The sequence below is a fragment of the Macadamia integrifolia genome, chromosome 7 (assembly GCF_013358625.1).
Source record: "Macadamia integrifolia cultivar HAES 741 chromosome 7, SCU_Mint_v3, whole genome shotgun sequence".
In the NCBI taxonomy this organism is placed as follows: domain Eukaryota; kingdom Viridiplantae; phylum Streptophyta; class Magnoliopsida; order Proteales; family Proteaceae; genus Macadamia; species Macadamia integrifolia.
In genome coordinates this window covers 19,369,383-19,388,909 of record NC_056563.1, presented here as the reverse complement: position 1 = coordinate 19,388,909, position 19,527 = coordinate 19,369,383, and the positions used below count along the sequence as shown (strand labels likewise).

Here is a 19,527-nt window from a genome sequence, read left to right as displayed (position 1 = left end):
TGGGTATCAAGAGTAAGTGAGAAATTTACAGGTACATATATGACAAGACTTCCGCTGAATTACATTATTATATTTCCATATTATATGTGGCTTGCTGTGCTGTGATTACTATATCAGATGATCCTGGTCAGTCTTACCCGGAGCGAACCTGGTCACCGCTCTGGTTCTATGTGAATGGGGCATGACAAGAGACATCATGAAGGGTTGACGGGAATATGGCGATGGATAAGAAAGGATTGGGTAGGGAGGCATTTGGACAGGCATCGCCATAAAGTGAAACTATGGCGGGGAATATGGCCTTTAAACCAAACCAACTTATGTCACGGAACAACGGAGGAAGAGGTATGAATGAAGGACCAAGCAGAGGCAGAGGAGAAGATCCCATTGGAGGAAGGGAGCTAGCTACATTTATCTTCTCTTCCTCTATGACCAGGGGGAAGAGGGGGCAGGGAGGCACAGAGATCGAGGAGAGGAGGACTGGAGGTGGGGGGACCAGCCCGAGGGAGAAAGGATAGAGGAGACAAAAGCATTAGTGGGGAGACCTGAGAAGTAGATGACTCTGGGAGATATCAGATGAGACAGGACGCCCGAAGGGTGCCAGGGGTCCTTCCAAAGAAATATAAACTGACCATTACCAATAGAGCAGGAAATGGCAGAGGGCTATGGGCCTGTGATCAATGATCTTTCTCCAAATCCAGGAGGCATCAGGGATGGAAGGGCCTGTCCAAAGGGAGTTATGCTTAGGTAACCCAAAGAGGATCCAGTCGACCCACATACTCTCGTGCTTGGACACAATTTTTCAGATGAGCTCAAGGACACCCACTGAATTGGCATCCTTAATTCTTCTGATTCCTAAACCTCCCTCGGATTTGGGAAGGTAAACCTTCCTCCATATAAGAGGCCAAAGGAATTTGGAGGAATCAGAACCCTTTCAAAGGAAGGAGCAAAGAAGACCCTCGATAGACTTAATCACAGAGACAAGGAGGACAAAGGTACCAGACTAGTAAAAGTACATGGACTGGAGGACTGACCTGATGAGGGTAAGACGACCGGCAGAGGAGAGGAGTTTACCTTTCCAGAGCTAGAGCTTATTCCTGAGTTGATCAAGTAAAGGGGTACAATGGTGGGAGGAGAGCCTGGAGGAAATGAGAGGGAGGCCTAGGTATTTAACAGGCAAGTAACCCAACAGAATACCTGAGATTCCTAGAAGGTTGGCTTAGACATCAGGGGAGACTCCAACGAGGAAGATATTGGATTTGAGAAGGTTGATGCTGAGGCCAGAGAGAGACTCAAAGGAGCGGAGGGTGTCCATGATAGTGGTGATGGAGAGAGTGTTAGCCTTGGGAAGATCATAATGTCATTGGCAAAAGCCAAATGGGAGAGGAGAGATTTGCATTTGGGGATGGGAGAGATGAGATGGAGGTCTGTAGCAGACTGAATAGAGCGGGATAGGACTTCTAAGGAGAGGGAAAAGAGAAGAGGGGAAAGGGGGCAGCCTTGACTGATACCACGGCCAAAAGGAAAATATCCAGCTGAACTACCATTCACAAGGACAGAGAATGGGGGGGAGGAGATGCAAGTGTGGATCCAATGAACGAAAGAGGCCGGGAAGGACATTTGATATGAAGTCCCAACTAATCATGTCAAACGCTTTATGGATGTCAATCTTGAGGAGGGCAGCCGGAGAGTGAGACTTGTGGTCAAAACTACGAACAATCTCGTCGCAGAGGATAATGTTATCCGAAATGCTCCTACCAGCAATAAAAGCGGATTGGTTGGGACTAACAAGGAAGTCTGACTTTTTGGATCCTATTGGCAAGGATTTTGGCAACGAACTTGTAAAGGAGATTGCAAAGAGAAATGGCTCTGAAGTCATTCATGGAAACCACACCTTCCTTTTTAGGAATGAGGCAAAGGAAAGTGTGGACTGTGTGCTTGATCCCACTAATTTGATTAGGGTTAAAGAAACTACACACCGTAAGAATGAGGTCGTTACAAATGATGTTCCAACAAGCGGAGAAGAATCTCATACTGAAGCCATCAGGACCCGGGGCTTTGTTGGCCTTATGGGAAAGAATGGCCGAAAGGATTTCCTCCTCATTGGGAATGGATTGAAGGAAAGGGAGGATCTCATCTGGGACAAACTTATTGAGGAGGTTGGGGGGATGGAGGGAGGAGTAGGGGGAGGGCAAAAGAGCCTCTGAAAGTGAGAGATGACTTCCGACTTAATGAGGTCAGGGGAATGAAGCTCAATCCCAGAGAAGATAAGCTTAGGAATGGTATTGGCATTATTCCTGGCTTTGAGGGAGCAGTGGAAATAGACAGAATAAGAGTCGCCCAGAGCAAGCCATTTGGTACAAGCTTTTTGACGGAGGAGGCTTTCTTCTTGGGCCAGAGTCAAAGAAAAAGCAAAAGCATCAGCTTTCTCCTTAGCGAGGGCCCAGGATAGGGTTGAGGAGATCAAGCTGGAGCCTAGATTGAATGGAGTGGAGTGTCACGACAGGACGCTACCCGAGACCGAGAGGAGATGTTCCCAAATGTAAAGGAATTCTAAAGCTTTAGGGTAGCTTTCACATTCTTGATCTTTTGGCGAAGGCCAAGGGAGGGGAAAGGGAGCGGGGAGTAGGAATGTTCCAAGCATTGTGGACTACAGATTGGAAATCCGGGTGGGAGATCCACATGTCGAAGAACTTGAAAGGCTTAGGACCAAAGGAGCGGAAGGGAAAACATGGATGGAGATGGGACTATGGTCTGAAATCCGAGGAAGACCAAAGCTGGCATGTGAAGATGGATAGCAGTCAAGCCAAGCTTCATTGACAAGGGCCCTATCAAGCTTACAAGCCACCCGAAGATTGTCCGATCTTCTGTTATGCCAAGTGAACTTGGTTCCCATGACTGAAGTGGGTAACATTGAAGTCTCCCGCAATGCCCAGGGCTTGGATCCCGTGAGGGGGGCAAAAGAAAGCAGATCAGACCAAAGGGGGAGCCTAAGAGCGGCTCATTATAAGCATAAATGATTGAGAGAAAGTAAATGAAGGGACCAGAATAATGGGAGATAGAAATGTGGATGGCTTGGGTACAGAAGGATTAAGTGGAGATAGTCAGATAGGAGGGGTTCCAAAAAATCCAAATTCTCCCATTAGAGCTGTGGAGATAGTTAGAAGCAAAGGACCAAGAGAGGGCAATAAGGAGGCATTGGCTTCCAGAACACGGGTTTCTAGAAGACAACAAAGGTTGGACTTCAAGGAGCGAATATGGGATCTGATTTCAGCTTGTTTGGCCAAGGAATTAAAACCATTCCAAACAATCCATGGAATCATTAGAATCCAGGGCTGGTGGGCATCGAACGCTTGGTCGAGCAGCAAGGGGTCTTAGGAATGGGGGGACCCTGGGTAGAGGGAGGTCGACAACTAAAACCAATGACAGGGGAGACAGTGGGTGAGGATGTGGATCTAGTTTTGATGGAGGATTTTTTGCTTTGTTTTTTGTGGGTGGTAGTGGTGGCTAAGGTGTTGGTGATGGGCAGGGAGGTGGGAATAAGGGTAAGGTTTGGTAGTGGTACAGGCAGGATCTCATCCAAAAAGTCAGCCAGAGGGGCTTGCTATAAACTATACAGATCAAGAGAACCAATGCTGATATGTTTTCCATTAGTATCCAAATGATTGGTTCTGTGCGATTGTCGAAGAGGATCATGATCGAGAGACAGGGTCTGGATGCCGTCAATGATGTCCTGGCCTGATCGAAAGCCATCAGAGGTGTCTCAAATGAACCTTGAGGAGCAGGGCAATAGTGAAGAAGAGATGGCATGGCCTTCAGAGGCCAACAGAATCAAGGAGGAGCTTATGTCCGAGCTGGTGCAGATATCAGAGACGCTTCTTCGACCCGACAGAAGGTTGGGCATCAGCAATGAAGAAGGATTGGTAGGGCCTTCCAAGGCCGAAGGCAAGAGGCAGAAGCTGGTATCCGAGTTGATGCAGGTGGCAGAGGGGCTTTCCAAGGTCGGCGGAGTCGTAAAGTGGAGGATTGGAGTGTCCCCAACACAGGGGAAGATATCCAAGGCAGGGACAAAAGGAGGTGGTGAAGCGGTCGAGCATGGCGGAGTAACCGTGGCAGTGGCGATCGACGACGAATGAGTGAACTAGGGGAGACTGACAGAATAGGTGGTGCACGTCAACGCCACGCAAAGGAGGTGACCAGCAATGTTCGGGCAAAGAGAGAGAGTCAGGTGAAGAGGAAGGGGGCATCGGGTTAGGAAGGATGGGTTTAAGTGGGTCGGAAAGTGGGTTGGGATGTTAGGTATTGGTAGTTGGGTCGGTCAAAGAGTAGAGTGGGTTAGGATGGGTAAAAGAATGAGACGGGTTATAAAGGTTTCCTGGGTACAAAGGATGGTCCGACAGGTATTTAGAGAATTTATTTAACAATTGAACCGGGAGAAATTGATTCAGGGGAATAAAGGGGGGTTCAGAGTTGGGCCGGTTCGACTGGTTGGAAAAAGAGGGGTTAAGGGTTTAAGGGATAAGGTTAGAATTCGTGGGTAGAGATCTCACAGGAGCGGTGACAGATGAAGGGAGAGGGAGAAGAGGATGGGATTAGGGTTGTCAAGCGATGGATCCAAAGGCAAAGAGAGTCCGAACTGGCGATCTAGAGGGAGAGCCCTCACAAGGAAGAACATGGGAAGTAGCAGTGGCGTGTGAGTAGGGAGGCGGGTCAACAGTTCCATCATGGACTAACATGTCCAAAATCGAGATTGGATTAGGACCAACGGTCTAAGGCATCGACAGAGGACCAGAGGTCCGAGAGTGCATTGTCTCTGTCGAAAGGGGAGCAGAAGTAGAGGTCAGCGTTTGGACCTTCTGGCTTCTGGAGTCTATTTTTTCTATATTTTTTGGTGGTCTTCTCTGTGAAGATGGCCTGCTAAGATCGATCAATATTATGAGCTTGATTATCGATGGGAATAAGATCTCCTGTGGGTGCTTGATCGATGGTGGGAGCTTGATCAGGCTGAGGGAATTTCTCACACGTCATAGTCTTATGCCCAAAGCATTTACAAAACGAGCACGATGGGGGCAGAAAATCGTACTTGACTTCTTGGATGAAGGAGTGGCCATCTCCATCCATGATTGTAACCGCGGATGGTAGGTCATGGTCTGCTTCTACTTTGATACAAATTCTAGCAAAAGAAAGTCTATCCATGGTTTTAGTGCATTTGTCGGAGTACAGGGGCTTGCCAATGAGGGGGGAGCCAACCAGGCTGAGACCCTTCACACACTAGTAATGAAGAGGAAGGTTGGGAAAGACAACCCATAAAGGGATGGAGGGGGGCTCGGTTCTGTTGAATGAAGTGCAAGCGTCCCATTGTCTCAGAAAGATAGGCTTCTTCCCAACATGCCAAGGTCCCCCATCAATGGCAAAAGCTTTATCAGTTTCAGAATCAAAGTTAAAGATGAAGGTCCTATTGTCGAGCATGAACGTGGACAGAGAGCATACAAGCTTCCATTGATTCTCAAGGGAGGATTTACCAGTGGAGAATGGAGGTCTGCTTCCCAGAAAAGAGCCTACTACAGAATTCTTCCATTTCTGAATCTCTGAATCTAGAAGGCCAGGCGGACATAGGCCAATGGGGGAGGAGTTACGGGTAGCCGGAGGGTGAAAAAAGAGTGTATGGCTGGCAGTAGGAGTGGTGGAGGCGACGTAGGGGAGGAGGAGGAGATGACCGAAGTCCAGGGGCGAAGTGCAGGAGAGGAAGAAGGTTGAAGGGAGGGAGGGCAGGAAGAGTGGACATCAGGAAGGGGAGCGAGGTTAACGTCAGGGAGAGAGGAGGTGCCTGCGGCATGGGCCACCAGAGGGGAAAGGGATATTGCTGGTCACGACATCAGGAGAGGTCCGATGCATGATCAAATTGATGAGTCATAGAGAACATGTTGTTCGCAGATGTGTAAACCTATTAAATGGGAACAATCCCTGTTTCTTACCTTGACCTTTAGGAATTAAATACTACACCTCTGTCACAACTCGGATGCAATTGAGGAAGCAAAAGAATAGAACAAAGCGGGAAAAATTTAAGATAGACTTACCGTATGGCAAATTTAAATAAGCAAACACAGAAACCCAGTCTCAAGCCTAGATTGAAATATAGAGAAGGACTGAAATACGCTGGCTCATTTATTAAATTGATAACAAGTTAATATAGGTATCAACTTGGACAAAATCCCTACTAATCAGCCTACAAACTTCTAATAACTAGAGAAAATAAAGTAATGTAAAAATAAGTTGAATGGACCCAAAGGCCATGTTTGTTTTGCAGTAAAATATTTCAGGAAAATAATAATTATTTATAAATTTTGTTTATTTATTTCTGTCATTGGCTTTATTTTGGCAGGACATGACCAAGAAGCACATTTAAACATGATTGAGTGAGGTGACAAATCTAGCTGCATGGTGGGTACGGAGTCCTCCATGGATGCCTAGAGTACCAATGATCAAAATACCAGCATTATTTTGAGAAACAACATCTTGAATCAACTTTCTGTACTGTACTTCAATAAAATATTTCCCCATTTTCTAATCCTCATTCAATTTGCCATTGGTTTTCAACAAATCCTGTAAAATATTTTACAGCACAACAAACGCAACCATGGTATTGAAGAAATAAAGAAAGAAAGAAAACGAGACTGAAAAATAGGAGAGAGAACACCCTTCTCCAATGATTTTATCTGCTGCTGCTGTGTGTCCCCCTCGACTCAATGCCACTTCTAATCTCTTCTCCTGGCAAAAACAACACATAAGGACCGTTTGGGCTACAGAAATTGTCCTATACGGCCAGCTGCTGCTTCTTCTTCGACATATCAACAACTTGTTTGACGTTGGATAGACACAAATAAGCACAGGTGCAAAAATAACATTTCTGGACAATTGTAGGACATAAACATAAAGCCCTAATCAGTGCTGAATCTTACTTGAAGAACCATGATCTGGATGATCTTGGGGGCAAAAGCAATCCAAGTTCAGGAGGAAGATCAAAACCAAACTTAAGAACTCCTTCCCTGCAAAGTTATAGGCTATTACATGTCCAGTTAGACAAAATTATAACATTACATATTTAACCAATAGGACTTGATGGCTACCTAGACAATCGATTCTGGAAGGGTTGAAAGCAAAAGAGGGTAAGATCAGTGCCGTTGTGCAGCGTGTAAGGCGTATAAATAGTAGCCTGCATATGTTATTCAGTCAGTTTCTCACAATACAGCCAAGATAGACATTTGGTAAATGTATATAAAGAAGCATAAATAGTGTCACTACACAACTATCAATGCAGTTTTTCATAATTGTAAGACAATATATGGAGCAACATATACACAATAAGTCAACAAGAGTAAAGAGGGTGTAGAAAACAGTAGCTCCTATGAGTAGTTGAGTAGCTACTCTTGTTTGGGTGGTGGCCCTAGGTAAGGCACTCACTTTGGATAATTTTCAATCAAGAAGCTGGCTGGTGGCAAATAGGTGCAGTTTCTGGGTCAAAGAAGAGGAAACAGAAACACAAATGTTTTTTTAACAGTTGTGGGAGGAATGATGTGGGAGTATTATTTTGGCATGTTAAGAATCAACTGGTAGTGGCCAAGCACCAAGGGATGTAAAACATATTTTCTTGTATTGGCCGAGGAGTCCTTTTAGTAAAAACGTGTTGGTGTTATGGAATATGTGCCCCTATGTTATGCTATGGGGTTTGTAGAAGGAACAAAATAGAAGGATCTTCAACGACCACTCAAGATCAGTCCCTCTCCAACTGTCTCCCCTCACAGTCTTTCTTCATCCATTGCCACATCTAGGTCCCCTTCATGCTGCCTCTGCTGGAATGGTCTTGAAGACACAGATCACCAATTTTTCTCTTGCCCCTTTGCTGCCTCCATCTGGAAGAAAGTCCTCGGTAGTTGCTGCATGCCCAAGAAAAGATCTCCCCTTTCAAAGAGATCTGGGTTGATATGACTTTTGGTGGGAATTCCATTTGCGACACCATTGGGAAGTTAGCTTTTTGTGCCTCCATCAATAACATCTGGATGGAACACAATCTTCGTATTGTTACACTGCCTTTCCTTACAAATTCAAACTTTTAGGCAAAGCGGTAGCGAACATGATATCATAGCAGGGAGATTGAGTGTTCAACTACTGGGAAGAACCCCTGTTCGCTATTGCTTCACCTAAAAGGTTGGACTTGTGAGGAAGGGCAACGCAAATGTATACATCAATACTTCATAGATGGACTTCCAACTTTCGCTCATCTGATATGATTTGGAGTGCGATTTACTTTGATGTCAGCTTCAAACTTCCCATGCTCCCCCATTTGTCTGTTTAGCATTTCCCAAGGAATAGGCTCATTGTTGTCTCTCCCGGGGGTCTTCCCCTCTCTATCTTGCAGCTACCCCCATCCCCTCTAGGCTAGTCTTGTTGCTTGTTCTCTTGTTAGTTTGTTTTTTCTCTTTGGCCCTTGGGCTTGTATTTTTCTCTTCTTTTTTGTAATAAAATTTTTAACCATCAAAAAAAAAGAAGTTGGGGCTTGACAAAAGTTGGGGTTGTAGCCCTTGCCTGAGTTGTAGCTTGGATTGAAGCAGGTGTTGTATCACCTGGACTGTTCTAGCAATCAAGATACAAAGAGTATTGGGTATAATATGAAACGCAGGTTAGGATACTACCCCGTGGATGCACACAAACTGCCAATCTATCAATATATAAGTGTTGCGTGCAGGATGGGTGTGAATAACCTGGTATGCCTGGCGACATAGTGGTTGCAGTGTGGGTGTGCACATGAATGTGTTATTGTCAATGCAAGAAATCAGAGTTTGCATTAGTGTGTGGTGAGAACTAAAAATTGAAGAATTGGACCGTGATTCGCCCCCCTCTCAGTGTCAACCTGGAATCACAATCTTCTTCTTCTTCTTCTTCTATACCATGCAAACTGCTACAACTCTCCATCTCAGGTTTTGTTCTGTTCTATACAAAAGAACTCGAACATGTTTCTGAATTTTTCTTTTTACAAAAATATCTTCTATTTTCCATTAAAATGATATAAATGTGGAAGCATGGACGAGGCAATCATCTTTAATCATGATTGCATGTACAGGATTTATGAAACAGAAAGAGACTTTCATATAGTGACTTGTTAGCGCACAAAATGCAAAAATAAGTTACCTCCAATATGCCCCTCTCTCCACGTGATAATCTTAGGGAGGCAAAGAACTTCCCACCATTGAAATCCAAGTCTATATCCAAATAATGAACATCATTTTTCTGCTTCTGCAACTTCTTAACCCAATCACCACTGTTTACTGGTTTGCAGCTTGAATTAAACGCAGTTAAAGTAATTCGGAAGTATATTACTGCAGGGTTTGCATACAAATTAGAAGTTGACCCACACCGCAGAGTTGCTTGCTTTCCAATATTTTCACTGCCTGCAGCGATACATAGATCTGCAGCAAACACTCAAGCTTAGGGGGGATTTTAAAAAAATAAAGAGAAAGAGCATAGAGGACACTTGTTCCAGCAGTGTTTGAATATTTTACCTGGATGCTTCTCAGTTAAAAGCACATGTACATCTGTTTGTAGGAGATTGCAGACCTGAACTGTAGGAAGAAGAAATATTTCTTTTTGTTCCTGCAAAGCAACTGGTTCTTGTACATCTCTAAAATTAAAAGGTTTTATGACAGGTACTGTTCTCCCAATGCTCTGAATCAGGAAATGAATATTCGTGAAAACTCCGCCTTCATAATTGAGAGAACAATGTGCTGTACTTAAGGAATATTTCACTGAGTCAACACCAAAGGCCTTCCTGAATTTGTAGCTTAATTTATCAAATATTCCAAAGACACGAACAGCCTTTCCACCTTCCAAATCTTCAGACCAATCTACTGAAACCAGTTCTCCCGAATTTCCAGAGTATTCTTTTATTTCAGGTCTAAAAGAAAAGAGAAAATTACCTGACAGTTGACACATCAAGTAAGTAAAAAACTTCTCCGGGGAAAGAACGAATTCAGAAAAAAAAATTGAGAAAGTAGCATTTCCGGGCTTCTGTTACAAGCAAGATCGCACATAATATGGAGGGAAAAAGGCATCTGTAATGGTACATACATTTAAGAAGAACATGTAAGTTGTGTTGAAAAAACACATAACATGGACAGAATGGAAAAATCTCCAACAGGGCTAGGTTATATCTAAAAACAAATATGGTGGTTGCAGTCTTGTGAAGGTGAAAGTTCCAAGTAGTGTTGATGTAGATTCGCACCCCTATATTGATCCAAACCCATCTGGGTGTCCAGACAGAGATGAACCGGATCCAATTTGGGTCTTTGACCAATAGGATCTTTTAGTATTTTATTTCTATTCTCATGCAATCTTTTATTTTTGGTAACTTAAGTAGGTGATAGTTACTACGATTTAGTTTCCAATTAATTTGAGTTTCCAAATTAGAGTAGGCTTCGTTTAATGTTGGTTTTCTTTTACTATTTATGCCATGGAACCGATTGAGGAATTAGAGATTGAGAAGATGAATTGAGTTTGAATGTTTGAGAGTATTAGGGCTGTGTGATTCTCCTCCCCCCCCCCTTTCCCCCCCCCCTTCTTGTGCGAATCTCCTGTCCCTACCCGGCAACTCTAAGTTCACCTCAGAGATTCTTCCCTACCCCTACCAGCCCTCCATCAACTTGGTATCAGAGCCGAAGGATCCTTCCTTCGTTCTCTCCCTATTCCCCTTCTTCCACTACATTCTTCTTTTCATTTCTCTGCCACGACTGACCACCAAAAAAAAAAAGGAGCATCGACTCTGTTTACTAACAGAGAAGGAAAAAAAAAGACCTGCTGAACCCTAACCCCATCAACTCATTCCACTGACCTCCCTTCTTCCTAGGGTTTTGACAGCAACCAAAAAAAATAAAAAAATCCCTTCGTTTCCCACAGCAAAACTCCATCGTCCTCCCCTTTCCCTAACCACTTTAATCAACCCATATCCTCCTTTCTGGGTTCTGCCAGCAGCGATGAAGAGAAAAAAAAATAAAATAAAATAAAGAGAGAAAAGAGGGATCTTGAATCAGAACAGAAAGAAGGAGAAGAGTGAGATGGAGACATACCTGTTCCCGACTTCTTCCATCGCCGCTGGTATGCGTCCACTTCACCGCTGATCATCGAAGTCCTTGGTCAGTTTTCCTCACAGCAGCTTCAAGGAACTGCTGGCATCACAGTTCCTGGCTTCAGTTTCCTCCAACAGAGCAGAAGACCTTTGCTGGTTTCTCGTCTTCAAGAAGAGATCCCCTTGCCTTCTGACGATAGTCACGGTGCAACACCACCCCCGATCCTCCCTTTTGTCCTTTCTTTTAATAACTTTCTTATCATTCCAAAACTACCCCTATCATTCTTCCTTATTCTTTGTCTGGTCCTTATTTCACTTGCTTCCAAAATTGCCTCTCCCCATTTATGGTATATGTTGTTTTTTTCCATATTTACAGCGCTGCCACTCACTAGAGAACTATTTATTTACCATTCTAGCACTTACTCCTTGCTCTGAGTATTCAACCATAGTGATTAAAAAACAAAAACAAAACTGACCGATGGGTCTAGATCTTTTATTGGATATCCATCAACAAATGCAATTGATACAAGACAAGCTCGATGAAGTTCAATGTTATTGCACGGGCATCAAGGGCCAAGCACACTCTACCTTCAACTATGTGATCTCAGCCATTCAGCAGCAGCCAGCAAATCGACAAGCCAAAAGATGAGTCACCAATGATGGAAGATGAAATGGCACTATTGGAAGTTGAAGATCAACTTGTGAAAAAATTTAAATCGGTTGATCTCTTCAGTGAACCGATCTTCACCAATGAACTTCACATCGTGGATTTCATAGCTTTCGATCATGGTTTTGATGGTGACTTCATATAGGCAAGGATGGATGATGATCGAGTGGTGTCAATTCTCCCATTCTACAAAACTCTTGGATGAGTTTTTCTCAACACCGGGGGATTTGATGTAGATTCGCACCCCTGTACTGATCCAAGCCCATCTGGGTATCCACAAAGAGATGAACCGGATCCAATTTGGGTCTTCAACCAAGAGGATCTTTTAGGATTTTATTTCTATTTTCATGCAATCTTTTATTTTTGGTAACTTAAGTAGGTGATAGCTACTAGGATTTAGTTTCCAATTATTTTAGGATTTAGTTTCCAATTATTTGAGTTTCCAAATTAGAGTAGGTTTCCTTTGATGTTGGTTTTCTTTTACTATTTATGCCATGTAACCGATTGAGTAATTAGAGATTGAGAAGATGAATTGAGTTTGAATGTTTGAGAGTCGTAGTGTTCTGTGTGATTCTCCTCCCCCCCTTCTTGTGTGAATCTCCTCTCCCTCCCCTGCAACTCTGAGTTCACCTCAGGGATTCTTCCCTCCCCTCCATCAAGTGTTTTTGTAATTGTTGTCAACGCGCTGCCTAGTGTCTAGGCAGGTATCCAAGGGCCGGGCGGTCACCTGCCTAGGCATCGCCTTGCTAGGTCCCTGGGTGGTTGATTTTTTCCCTTGTAAATAATGTTGTTTCTAACATTTTTATTGGCTCATGTGTACAAGTTTGTGTGTAGGTGAGAGGCATGAAAGCATTTAGAACACCCAAAAATAAATAAATAAATAAAGGGAAAAAGATTGTTGTGCTGCCAGAGTGCAATTTCACCCTCATATATATATATATATTAATAATTTCCTTTCTCCTGCTTTGAATGTTTGGGTCCCATATGAGTGATACTTTTTCAAGACAACTATTGGTGTAATGTGCAGATTCCTTCCCACTTTGGCAGTGTGGGAAACCCTCTCTCATAAATAAAACAAAAAGAAATCGAACTTCACTAGTTCACTTCTCTTGTTTACTAACGTTCCCCCCTCCTAGCCCAAATCAATTGGCTTTCATAGCTAGGAGAAGCATAGCTGACAACATCATCCTTTGCTATGAGATTGTCAGAGGTTTCGATCAGAAATCCCACTCCTCTGTTGCCATCCTCAAAATTAATATTCATAAGGCTTTTAACTCCATCAATTGGGACTTCTTCTTCAAAGTCATGCTCCAGATGTCGTTCCCGCCATCTTTTGTCCATTGGATCCACTCATGCATCTACTCCCCCCATTTCTCTGTCCTAGTTAACGGTAGCCCCGCTGGTTACTTCCCTTCCTCTGTGGGAATCCGCCAAGGCTGTCCTCTATCCCCCTTCCTCTTCTCCCTCGACCTTGAAGTCCTTTTTAGATCTATTCAATCCGCCACCGATCATCTTCTATCTCTCCCATCCCCAAATGTAAATCCCTCAACCTCACCCACTTCACTTTCGCGGCTGATCTCATAATCTTCTCCAAGGCTGACTCCCTCTCCATCTCCACAATCATGTCCTCTCTCCACATCTTCGAGAGCCTCTCTGGCCTTCGCGTCAACCTACTCAAATCCAGCCTCTTTCTTTCGGGAGTCTCTGCCACCACCGAGGCCTTTCTTCTCGGCATCACATGTTTCTCTGTCGGTCCCTTCCGATTAAATTCCTTGGCCTACCTCTCATATCCTCTAGGCTCTTTACCCACCATTACTCACCCATGCTAGACTTTCTGAGGAAAAGGCTCCAGCTTTGGAAAGGTAAACTCCTCCCCTATGTTGATCGTTTGACCCTCATCAAATCGGTCCTCTAGTCCATGTACCTCTATTGGTCTGGCATCTTTGTCCTCCCGACCTCCACCATTAAGGCCATTGAAAGTTTATTTTGCTCCTTCCTTTGGAAAGGCATGGACACCTCCAAGTTCCTTCATCTTCTGAGCTAGGACAAGGTTTGCCACCCCAAATCTGAAGGAGGTCTTGGTGTGAGAAGGATCAAAGAGGACAACTCAATGGGAATTCTTAAGCTCATCAAGAAAATCACCTCCAAGCTCAAGAGCATCTAGGTTGATTGGGTTTTCTACTACCTCTTTAAAAACAATTCCTAATGTAAGATTGGGTCACAAGTGATCCAATCCCAGGTAGGATCTTTACTAAATTCAATAAAAATCAAATTCAGCGACCGATAGAATGAATAAAACAGAAAATAGAGAATGAAGGGAAGAATGGGGGTAGGAGAATAGGTTAGGTCGACTATCTCACTCTTCTCTACGGCATCTCACCCATGGGCATTTCACCCAAGCTGTCTCTCACAGCACTATATCTCACAGTTTTCCAACACACATCTTTCTTTTTTAATTTAATCAAATTTGTCCTTTATGTTGTAGCCTCTTACAAACTTATATAGAAGACTAAAAACTAAATCAAACACTAAAAAGGAAAGGCCTAACCTAACTAATTGAAAAACCTAAGCTGATTAAGAAACTGAAATAACAGAGGAAATAGACTCAAAACAGGACTCTAATGACTCTAATGATTAAATCTTGTTTCCCTACTTTCTACCCATATTTTAGGCCCATTAAAGTGACCCATTACAAAGAAAAACCATGGGATCAAAGGCCCAATGATGCAGATTCGCACCCATGGAGTGATCCATACCCATCAGAGTATGCGGACAAAGATGAACTAGATCCATGTTCTTTTTGGGTCTTGTAGGATTTTAGGAATTTGCTTTATTCAGGAAGATTGGCTTTTATCTGATTTTATTCACTTTATTTTAGCAAGTTGGGATCACATACAATTTAGAGAGTCTTAGTATAGTCGGTTTGCTTAGTTATGGTAGTTTCCTATTTCAGTTAATTTCCTTTTTATTTCTTTATTTTCCCTCATAATGGTTGTAACTATTGGACAAATCAGAGACAATAGAATGATGAATTGAGTTTGAATGTTTGAGAGCCTTTAGGGTTGTGTGTGATTCTCCTCCCCCCCTTGTGCGAATCTCCTCTCACTCCCCTGCAACTCTGAGTTCACCTCAGGGATTCTTCCATACCCCTACCGGCCCTCCATCAACTTGGTATCAGAGCGAATGATCATTTCCTTTGTTCTCTTTTCCTTCTCTATCTTCTTCCCATTCTCAGTTCTGGATTCCTGCTGAGATTGAGAATAGCCATTCGAAAAAAAAAAAAAAGAGTTCTCTGTTCACAACAGAGAGGGCAACTCAACTCCTCCCTCCTCTAACCGAAACCCCAACCCTAACCCGAACCTCGTCGAGCGACCTCTCTCTTCCCTCCTTTCATCGCTCACTGCTAAACAACAGCAGCAGAGAACCCAAAAAAAAAAAAAGAGAGAATCGATTCTTCCCAGAGAAGAGTCAACCGTCCCTTACCACCCTCTTCTTTCTCTCGACTTCCTTCCATCGAACCCCTTTTCTAGGGTTCCACCAGCAAAAAAATAAAGGAAAGAGAGAAAAGAGAAGAGAGATCGAGAGGTAGGATTGCAGGAACGAAGAAGAGCAAAAGAAGAGAAAGTGAGAGATATCTGAAGAAGGAAGTGAAGAAGAACATACCTGGTTCGAACCACCACCACCGTCACAGTTGAAGTCTCCATCCATGAACACAGGCTTCCTCTTCGACAACAGAACCCATCGAACACCTGCTGGTTCTGTAGTTTTCATCTCCAGGATGAAGATATCCTTCCTTTGCCGGTAATCCAAATTCCAAACCCCACTCAGGGCCTCCTTTCCTCTTTTACGTTCTTTAATTTTTTTCTGTTTTCCCCACTTTTCCCCTCTTTACCTTTTTTTTTTTTTTTTTCTTATCCCTATTTTCCACTTGATTCCTATTCTACCCTTCCCACATACGTTATGTTTACCTTGTGTTGCTAATTGATTATCTTCTAATTACCATTGTGCCCCTCAATTAAATCTCTCCATTTAATTACCATTTGGCCATACCTCTTTAAAATTCCATTTATTTCAATATTGCCATTCTTTATGTACATCATAGAGGTTAATCGATACGCTTTGCTCCTTTCGATTAGAGATGATCTCCGTACCCTACAAGAAAAACTTTCTAGTCTCCAAAAGAGCTTACTGGTAGTAATAACACCTTCTATAAGAAGCTGTCAAGCATGATGGAATCTTCAGAAAGTGGATCAAACATGGAAACACATGTGGACCAATTAGTAACGGCAACAGAGGACAAGAAGATTGTGGATCAAGTAACGATGGAAATCGGTGCCGTGACAGTTGTTCACCACCACGAGTTTGTTCTCCCCTATGATTTTCCGGATTTGAATGCACCTCCGAAGCTTCACATCTTGGATATTGTTTGCATGGAAGACAAGGAGCAGTGCACCCTCGCTTGTGAGCTTTTATTGTTACCCTTCCACAAAACTCGTGGACGAGTTTTTCTCAACACCGGGGGAATTGATGCAGATTCGCACCTATTGAGTGATCCATACCCATTAGAGTATCCGGACATAAATGAACCAGATTTTTTTGGGTCTAGTAGGATTTTAGGAATTTACTTTATTTAGGTGATTTTATTCACTTTATTTTAGCAAGTTGGGATCACATACAATTTAGAGACTTAGTAGAGTCGGTTTGCTTAGTTATGGTAGTTTCCTATGTCAGTTAATTTCCTTTTTATTTGTTTATTTTCCCTATATAATGGTTGTAACCATTAGACAAATGAGAGAGAATAGAATGATGAATTGAGTTTGAATCTTTGAGAGCCTTGGGGCTTTGTGTGTGATTCTCCACCCCCTCCCTTGTGCGAATCTCCTCTCCCTCCCCTGCAACTCTGAGTTCACCTCCAGGATTCTTCGCCCTACCAACCCTCCATCACCCAACACATACATAACCCAATTCAAGGCTTATTTCCAATAAAATAAGCCAACTAAATGATTTATCTGCATCAATTCGCCCTCTCCTAGAGCGTGAGGGTGATTATAGCATGGTGCATGTCCCTCTTCAAGCCATAGAAAAACTCAAGTAACTCTTTGATAATAAGGATGAAGTCTAGAATGTGAGGAGCTTGATCTTCAAGACACTTTAATGGGATGACGAACTCCACATGCTCAGCTTCAACAACCTTAAACGTATCCATGGGATCATCCACATGAATGCCTTCAACCACTGTGTTCTTGACCTCCACAATTTCAATCTCAAGCTCCTTAAGATCTTCCTTTTGGTTGTTCACAATCATCACAGATGTTGGGTACCATTCTCCATGGGTTCCTTGTCCACAATTATGACTATGTTGCTTTCGACTTCATCCACATTAATCTCTCTGATTGGAACATCAATGACTAACTCTCCCTCGACAGTAGGAGTGGCTAGATTTTCACCAACACTAACCTCAACTTCCAACTCTGGTTCACTGGTCGGAGGTGTCTTCTCTTATTGCTCCTTTGCAATGCATTGTACAATAGAGGCCGATGATTCCTTCATGCTCTTGCCAATTGTGGATGGCTTTTGGAAATCTGGTGGCTCTTGTCAATTGTGGATGGCTTGTACATGCCTGCCAACTCATACTCCATCTCCTTCCAAGTTCAAGGCTCACGTTGTTGAGCTTGAAGTCGCCTTTCACTGACTCTCCATTTCATTTGAACACAATCACTCATTTGGGAGCAAGCACATTGAAGTCATTATACCTCTGTCAGGTTGTAGCAATCAAAGTATAGTTCAATTCTTTTACCGATTCAAGGAATATGTATGAAGAAAGCTTTTCACAAAATTCATGTGACTCCATCTTTGGTCTGGCTAGGCTCTGAGACCAAATAATGTAAGATTGGGTCACAAATGATCCAATCCCAGGCAGGATCTTTACTAAATTCAATAAAAATCAAATTCAGGGATCGATAGAATGAATAAAACAGAAAATAGAGAATGAAGGGAAGAATGGGGTAGGGGAATAGGTTGGGTTGAGTATCTCACTCTTCCTATGGGCATCTCACCCAAGTTGTCTCTCACAGCACTACATCTCCCAGTTTTCTTGCACAAAGCTTTCTTTTTCTTTTTTTTCTTTCATTCAATCAAATTCATCCTTTATGTTGTAGCCCCTTACAAACTTATATAAAAGACTCAAAAGTCAAAACTAACTCAAAAACTAAAAGAAAAGGCCTAACCCAATCCTTAACTAATTGGGAAACCTAAGCTGACTAGGAAACAGAAATAACAAAGGAAATAGACTCAAAACAAGACTCTAACTAAACTAATGAATTAAATCCCCTTTTCCTACTTTGTACCCATATTTTAGGCCCATTAAAGTGGCCCATCACAATGAAAACCCATGGGATCAAAGGCCCAACACATACATAACCCAATCCAAGGCTTATTTCTAATAAAATAAGCCCATTAAATGAGTTATCTACATCAATTCCTTTTGGTTCGCCCCAATCCCATGGATGCTTCCTGGATCTAGAGGAAAATCCTTCAGCTCTGACCCACTGCTTTGAATGCCATCACCTTTTCCATTGGCAACAATTGTTTGACTTCCCTCTGGCTTGACCACAGGCACCCTTCTGAGATTCTCCTCACCCTCGTCACCCCTAAAATCATATATTTCTTCTGGATTAGATAGACATGCTATGGTTGATTCCATCATCTCCATCTCCCATCATGGTTGGTCCCCTCCTCCCTCCCCTCCCCCGTTTGATGACCTGTGGTCCTCCCTCCCCCCTTTGCCCCCCGGGCCATCACGAAAGGGTAGATAAATCCCTCGTTACCCCTAGAATCATCTAGTCTTATGGATTAGATAGACATGTTATAGCTGATTCCATCATCTCCCATCATGGTTGGTCCCCTCCTCCCTCCTTTGCCCCCCGGGACATCAGGAAAGGAAAGATAAATGCATCTGGCTCCCCTCCTCCACTGGGACCTTTTCTTCTACTTCTGCTTGGGATTTTGTTAGACCCACGAGCAACATTGCTCCTCATGATTTAAAGTATCTCTGATATGTATCTTAAATTTAGCCGACCGATACGGTGACCGATACCGATACTTTAATCCTTGATCTTTAGCATATCTTAGTGTATCTTCGATACGATATGATACCCTCCAATACGTTTCTTAAACTTAGTCGACCGATACTGATACTTTAATCCTTGTTGCCCCTTACCGCAAAATCATCTGATTCAAAGGCCACATTCCCCGCCACAGCTTCATAGCTTGGCGCTCCATCTCGAACTGCCTCCCCACGTAGTCCTTCCTCATCCACAGACATATCAACGTCTCCCCCTCTTATAGTCTCTCCCAAAGAGGCTCTGAAGACACCAATCACCTAATCTTTTCCTGCCCCCTCTCCTCCGTCTGGAAGAGAGTTCTCCGCAATTGCTGGTCGACCACAAGGCATATTTTACCCTTTGATAGAGAATGGATCTGGATCAATATGACATTTGCTGACTCATCCATTTGTGATACCCTAGGCAAGTTAGCTTTCTGCGCCACCATCAACCATCTCTGGATGGAGCAGAACATCTGCAGATAGACTTCCAACTCTCGCTCCCCGGACTAGATTCGGAAAGTCCTCTACTTTGATGTTAGGTCCAAACTCAAATCTCTCCGGCCCCATCTAGCTGCTAACACCCCCAGGATCAGGCTTATTGTGATTTCCTAGGGTCTCCCAGTAGATATCATCCCCCCCCCC

At 43.3% G+C, this 19,527-nt stretch overlaps 1 protein-coding gene across 2 annotated transcripts in view; it reads right to left on the bottom strand.

The window, feature by feature from the left end:
* Positions 1–6: 6 nt before the first annotated feature.
* LOC122084300 overlaps positions 7–19,527 on the bottom strand; it is a 69,852-nt gene continuing 50,331 nt past the window's right edge. The window contains exons 15-19 of one of the 2 annotated variants that reach the window (XM_042652432.1): positions 9,555–9,968; positions 9,184–9,461; positions 7,125–7,210; positions 6,957–7,043; positions 7–6,852 (exon numbers count right to left, since the gene is read on the bottom strand). In XM_042652432.1, coding sequence (XP_042508366.1) covers positions 6,846–6,852; positions 6,957–7,043; positions 7,125–7,210; positions 9,184–9,461; positions 9,555–9,968 — 872 coding nt within the window. In that variant the 3' untranslated portion in view covers positions 7–6,845. The remainder of the gene's footprint in view (positions 6,853–6,956; positions 7,044–7,124; positions 7,211–9,183; positions 9,462–9,554; positions 9,969–19,527) is intronic. The other variant, XM_042652430.1, reaches the window with a different exon arrangement.